At 43.1% G+C, this 6,740-nt stretch overlaps 1 protein-coding gene across 1 annotated transcript in view; it reads right to left on the reverse strand.

Moving 5' to 3' along the window:
* Positions 1-5,858: 5,858 nt before the first annotated feature.
* Positions 5,859-6,740, reverse strand: part of Ugt50B3 (UDP-glycosyltransferase family 50 member B3) — a 10,387-nt gene continuing 9,505 nt past the window's right edge. Inside the window, exons 7-8 of the mRNA XM_018449598.1 lie at positions 6,686-6,732; positions 5,859-6,152 (exon numbers count right to left, since the gene is read on the reverse strand). Coding sequence (XP_018305100.1) covers positions 6,011-6,152; positions 6,686-6,732 — 189 coding nt within the window. The 3' untranslated portion in view covers positions 5,859-6,010. The remainder of the gene's footprint in view (positions 6,153-6,685; positions 6,733-6,740) is intronic.

Raw genomic sequence — 6,740 nt, forward strand, 5'->3', positions numbered from 1 at the left:
ACCAGCCGCACACGATAGACGTACGTCATCCGAGTGGAGTCATCTCACCTTTGAAAATTTTAAGCCGGTGGCACGTAGATGAATATACATCGAGAAAAAACAAATTCTGATCGTACATAAATCAGAATTCTGTTTATCGTAAATAAATTTCTAGTTTTTAAATAGAACGTTTAATAAATTTAACTGTAAATGTCTGACTTGCACCTTTCTGATTGAATCTACCAGAATTTTCCAATTAATGCAGCAAGACTTTTTTTCAGTCTGTTTTTTATTCCTACACTTAGAACCTTTTTCTCACTTTACGTCACATATCAAGTATATACATATTTCATTGTAAGTTCCAAAAGTGTATATTAATTCAGCTCGATAAAAAAAACCAGATCCATAAGCAGTAAGTTGATAAAGAAATTGGCCAATCACAGAGAACCTAAGACAATACGTAAGCACTAAGCAATAATAAATAAAAAATGTTGATTACGTCTTATGGACCATCCAGGCAAACTCAACCACATACAGGAAATTATACAACCGAATTTACGTTCGCTTTGTGACAGAAACGTGACTGGATAATTCTCTTTATGATTATAATTACGCGGTTGGGCAAGTTTGTCCGGTAGACCCTTACGTTTTTCTACATGCCACGAGATTCACTTGTCGAGAATACACTTGTCGAACGCTACGGTGACAAAAATACCTGGTTGAAAATAGACGAATCAGAAGATTCCAACTGTATCAATCAGAATTCCGGTCAGGTAGATTTCAACCCGAACAGAAAATCCCAATTCGTCCATTTTCAAAATTCCAGTTAATCCGACTAGACATTTTTCTTGGTCACTGATCACGCTACCTGCTTCTCTTCACTAACGGCACACATATGCAGAACGTGGGCGACGAATCGACGCGTTGCGTCGCGTCGCCGTTTGAAAGGATCTCCGGGCGTATATTGTGAAAAAAGTTTTATCTCTCAATTTTACGACTAACTTGCGCACCACGGCTTTCCCCGGACTGGATTTTTATCGCGCAAAAGTCATGTTTGTAAACAACGTCGCTAGCACTTGCACGTTTTCCGCGTCGAAGGGAGACGGACGCGCACTCGGCGCGGCATCACGGAACCGACTGCGTCGCACATTTGGTAAAAGCGTCCCTCTCGCACGCAGAGAGACACGCGCACCTTCGGTCGATCCGTCTTTGCCGGACGACACACGTATTCCACCGTCTTCGAATTGTGGTTTAGGAATGCGACCGTTACAGGGGAAGAAAGCGTGCTCTGCCCGGAGACAAAGGGAGGTACGAGGGTGGGAGGTCGAAGAGGGCGGATCTCACACGCGAGACGCTGCGGTTCCTTATATTCTCGGTGCGCGTCTTACGATTTCGACCGATAAATACGTTCGATTCCCGGCTTATGTTGACATTAACGCGATTCTCAATTTTCGATATAATCGGCACAGTCTCGCGATAGGGTGAAATCGAAGGTAAACAACGTCGAAGTCTGCCGCTCATTCATTCGTTCGTTCGATCAGTCAGTCAGTCAGTCAGTCAAACGGATAAAGAGACAAAACGGACGAACGAAAGTGCGGTTAACGGTGACACCAACCTTTAGATTCCCCACGGCGTACTTAGTTAACGTAGGCATTAGATTTTCACTCGGCGTGACACGCAAAGTTCACCACCGTCGGGAGGGCAGAACACTAAACGGGTTAGACGACGACGCGTCGTTAGTGCGTCGAGTACAGGAGAGAAGAAGAAGAACGGTGTTCGATGCCCGGCGTCGCGCGGAGACGAAGCGTCCCACGTGAAACGGACTCGCGTCACTCTCTCGCGCTTCATCCGTCGATCGGTTTTCTCGCCCAATCGCGCGAGCACTCTGCGCCGGCGGCGAGCGATCAAAACAGAGGAAGAAGGAGGGCGCGCCGCGCTGCTCCGCGTCGCGTCGCGTCGCGTCGCGGAGGCATCGAGGGGTTGGTGGGGAGGTAGAGTCGGTCGCAGGCATTGAGCGGGCGCGACGGAGCGCGAGCGAGACGAGCGGAGCGGATGGCAGCGGCGGGCAGGAAGAGAGCGAGAGAGAGAGAGAGAGAGAAAGAGTGACGGTCGTGTCTTGTATTGCGTAGTAAGCGCTTGAATGGATTACGTCACGCGGCAGCCGAGAAGGCAGTCAGAGGGTAGAAACGCGCAGCGGACGCGTCGTCCCGGCCGACGGCGGGCGATGGCCGCGCACGCGACACGCACAACAATAGACGGTGCGGAACAACGCGACGAGACGATGACTTGAACGACAGCGACGACGGGGGAGGAGAAGATCGCGGTGAAGAGACGAGACGCGACGTGGCGTGCGTAAATCCTACCCCCCCCTCCCCCCGGATAAGGGTCGACTCCGGGCTGCTGCTCCTTTCTCCGTCGTTCCACCTCGAAATACGGCGCGTCGACCGCGCGATCGATCGCCCGCTCGTACGTTATAGGTGCACATAAAGTGTGCCGGTTTCGCCACCCCGCTAACTTCCCTCGGATAGACCGGAGAACGCGCACATGCTCCCGTCGGCTCTCCTAATAAAAGCCCACGTGCGTTCACACGAGTCTCGGCCGCGGCGTCCCCGCCGTTCTTCTTCCGCTCCGCACCTCTTCCTGTTCATCCCTCCCATCCACGCGCTTGATATAAACATTTATACTTGACATATAAATGTATTTATTGTATCTATACATTTGCACGTGTATGCCGCGTATGAATATATGTATATATAAAACTTGTCCCGCCGCTTTTCTCGCAATCCTCTCTCCGTCGTATTTGATTACAGTTAATTCAGCGCTACATTCGGACCGCTAAAGTCTCACCTCGTTCGCTTGCTTTTGTTTCTGCGCGAGGCGCGGATTAACATCCTACTCGCGCGCGCGCGTATAAAAGCGTGGCTCTTTATACGCTCAACTCAACGTGGGGATCGCTCACCTCGTCGTGCGTGTCCGTCGCGGCGTGCGCACGATTCATGTGCGCGCCGTTTGTCACGTAGTAGCTCGCGGTGGCGATGGCGGTGACAGAGACTGCGAACGGCATATCTCTTCTCCGCTTCTTTCGAGAACGTATAGATACACACGCGCGGAACGTATACGACACCGCGCACGGCACACAGAGAGAGAGAGAGAGAGAGAGAGAGAGAAAAAAAGAAAGAAAGAGAGACACGCACAGAGCACACGCACAGGGCACTGACACAGAACGGACAGGCAGGCAGGCACGACGACGACGCGCACACTATCTCGGACTCGGACGGCTTTCGTTTGTACGCGAGTAAACTCTCTCGCCGTCGAACGAACGCGGGCGGGCGGGCGTGCGGACGCGCGCGTGCGCGGCTCGCTTCAACGAGTAGGCGGCGCAACAACGTACACTCCGACCAGCGAGTCAGCTGCTACTGATCGAGCCGCGCGATTGTAGGCACCGTCGCACCGACCGACGCTGCCTGAACATAGCCGCGAACGCAACGGCACACTGTGAGGGACGTCCCACGGAGTCGCGGGGAGGAGCGTCGACGCGAGCGTCGCCGCGCGGTCGCCAGCGTGAATCACCTCCGGCGTTTTTCTTAACAATCGTCGATTCGATGTGCCCTCGGTTCCTCAACAAGGTGAAATTGAGAGGACGATCAACCGTTTCATTGCGTTATTACACTGGATTGATGCAAAAGATTCGTCGTGCTCGACGAATAAAGTCGAGAATGAAGCCTCGACGTAATCGAAGCGAAATTGCCATGGGTACGTCAATACTTATGTTTTTTTTTTTTTATTCAGAGATAAAATTGTCGATCTCCTAAAGTATTTCTGTTTTTGTTTGTTTTAAAAGGGAGATTTTTATTAATGTTCATTTCTACCGGATGCAGATTTTTTATCCTTTTTCAGTTTTAAGAATTAGAAGAAGATAACGGACAATTAAACCGAGATTAAAATTAATTTGCATCGGTAGAAATGGAGCATAAAAAGTCTCCTCTTTATGAAAATAACATGATGTAAAAAGATCAGGTAAATCAATTTCAAGGACGCGCAGTCGTTCAAAATAATAACGACATTTGTGACCAATCTGAAATTAGTTTCAAATTTTATAAGTCGATATAAAGCCGCTATTAAAAATTTGCCACTAGTCAGAAATTTGCTCCAAATTATATTCAGGTTGCGTAATGTTACACCTGACGTTCTTACATATCATGAATAGTAATAGGATTCTGGAGGAACAGGAAAATCAGCATACATGAAAATTACAATAAATTCCGCAAATTAACGCCATGAATTGAATTGCGTATTTTAGCAACTGTGAAATGTTCGCTTATAATCAAACTTTCATATTAGTTTCTCGCGTTATCTTGAATGTATCAGGAGAATATAAATGAATACGATTAAAATGAAATTGTTCGAAAGCAAATTGTAGTCGAGAGGCAATACCAATTAAATTCCGAGTGGTCATTATTTTCTGATTAGTACTACTTCTCTTTGTCGAGAGCGACGGTCCTTGAATCTCCCATTCGCGATCGATTTGTTTATTTTATCGCGCGAACGATGTCAGATAACGATTGTTTTCATTGCGCCACTGTGTCGTGTGAAATCGATAAAGCTAATCGGCATACCTGACCTCCGCGAGCCTGGATATCTCCCGTATTTTTAGATAAAATATATTTAAGCAGGCGTAAATAAATTGGCGTCGTAAATGAGCTCGACGAACATCTGGCCTGCCTTCTTTCCGATCACTTCCGCTCTCGACCGTCTGGCACCCTTTTCCCAAGCTCGCGACCGGCTTTTTTTTTCTACACGACAGCACTTCCTCCTTCATCGAATATCGCAAACTCGCTCTAGGCCAATCGCCAGTTTCTGCATACGTTTGCATAAACGAACACGTGTGCAGAAAGCCCTCTCTAAAGCGATTCTCTATGTTGCACATCAACATTATTAATCCTTCGAAACGCTCCTCGTAGGTAGACACGTCCGTTGACCTTTGACATCTTCCTTTGTGTGTATTTCCTTCCATCAAGCTTCTATTAGTTAATTGTTATGCGTATTGATTTTTGTCAGGAACATTCTCGCCAATTTTCTCGCTAACTTTGAAATATCGAACAATTCTGTTTAAAAAAGTACAACGGCGTTCGAACATGTTGCTATCCTCCTATTGTATAAATCTATTTTATTCGGCGCTTTACTGATTATTTTATAAGTTTATTTAACAACTTATCGATTACAGAATTTATCGTTTAATAATTGTCGATTTACTTAATTAAAATTGATTTGAGATAATAAGCTTTTTCATAACGATAGATGTCAATTGTCGCGCCAAATTTTTGAAATTTTAATTTGAAATTTTAATTAAGATAAGTTATGAGATTGAATTTGTTATCTTTTTATAGAATAGGGTATATGGATAACGTAGAAAAAATGGTGTCATGGCTGCGATATTCATTCGCTATAAACCCCATTCTATGATTGCGTAAGCGTAGTTGTAAGTGATTGTAGTTGTAACATTAACCGATCTCACAAATATTATCAGTCAAATATGAGGAAAATATTCGAATATGATTAATCAATTCTTACAATTACAACCACTTACAACTACGTTCACGCAATTGTAAAATAGCTTAACATCTTCCGAAAAGTAGATTCCTATTATATCAGCGGTTAATGAATTTCTCTCTCCTCTCTCTCTCTCTCTCTCTCTCTCATTCAATGAAAACACTACAGTATATACGCATAAATGTCTCTTATTTCATACACGTATAAATCTTTTTAGTTTGTCATGTAGACACATTACAGATGACATACAAATAAAACAAATTTATCATGAATCGTATAATTACAAATCGATAGCGTAATAGCTGAGCTATAATTACAACTTATAAAAAATATATTAGAGATCTTTAAAAAGTCGAGAATATCCTTCGATTTATATAATCTCTATTTAGTCCCAATACTTACCATATCATTAAGAGGACACATCCTATTCGCTACAATAAATAAAATTAATTTGGCAGAGAATTTCACAGAATTTTATCCGTCAGTCTACTTTCTTCTTAAAGACATCTTGACCGATTACCACTCGCCAACATAATTTTTTAAGTCCATAAATTATCAGAATTAAACTGAATATATAAAATAGCACGACATCCACGCTGTAATAATGGAACACGCTCATGTACCTGAAATATTATATTTAACTTTATACCTTATTTTTTCACTTTGATCGACAGTATATCTAATAACGTAATTTAAATATTTACAAGGGACTTTATTCTCTCGTCAAATGTTCGTTGTAAAAGAAACAAGATAAAATTTCTATAGACTCTATAATTAATAAGAATACTCGCACAATGGTTCATTAAAGATACTCCATATTAATTATCTATACTCCAGATCAAAAGTTTAAAAACACTTTTTAAAAATTAACATTTTTACGAATTGAAATATTCATAATAATATTCTGTCTTTAATAATAATTCTTCAGATTTAATAACAGTTATTGGATCTATAGAATTATTATTCCGAAACTTTTGGCTTGGAGTGTAAGTGCTTTACAATTTAAATGAAGAAATATCAACGAAGCTTTCAAAACTTAGTAGAATTATTCAAATCATATCGCTATACTCAAATGGGTATTCGTATAATATTCATATGCATATTTATTATAAGGAATCGGTATATTTAACAATAATTATTAAAAAAATGACATTACCGAATTGAACTTTTCAAATGATCGGCTCCGCCATGTTTGGCAACGTGTTCGACCC

Source organism: Mycetomoellerius zeteki, unplaced genomic scaffold, assembly GCF_001594055.1.
Source record: "Mycetomoellerius zeteki isolate Tzet28-1 unplaced genomic scaffold, Tzet1.0 scaffold25, whole genome shotgun sequence".
Lineage (NCBI taxonomy): Eukaryota > Metazoa > Arthropoda > Insecta > Hymenoptera > Formicidae > Mycetomoellerius > Mycetomoellerius zeteki.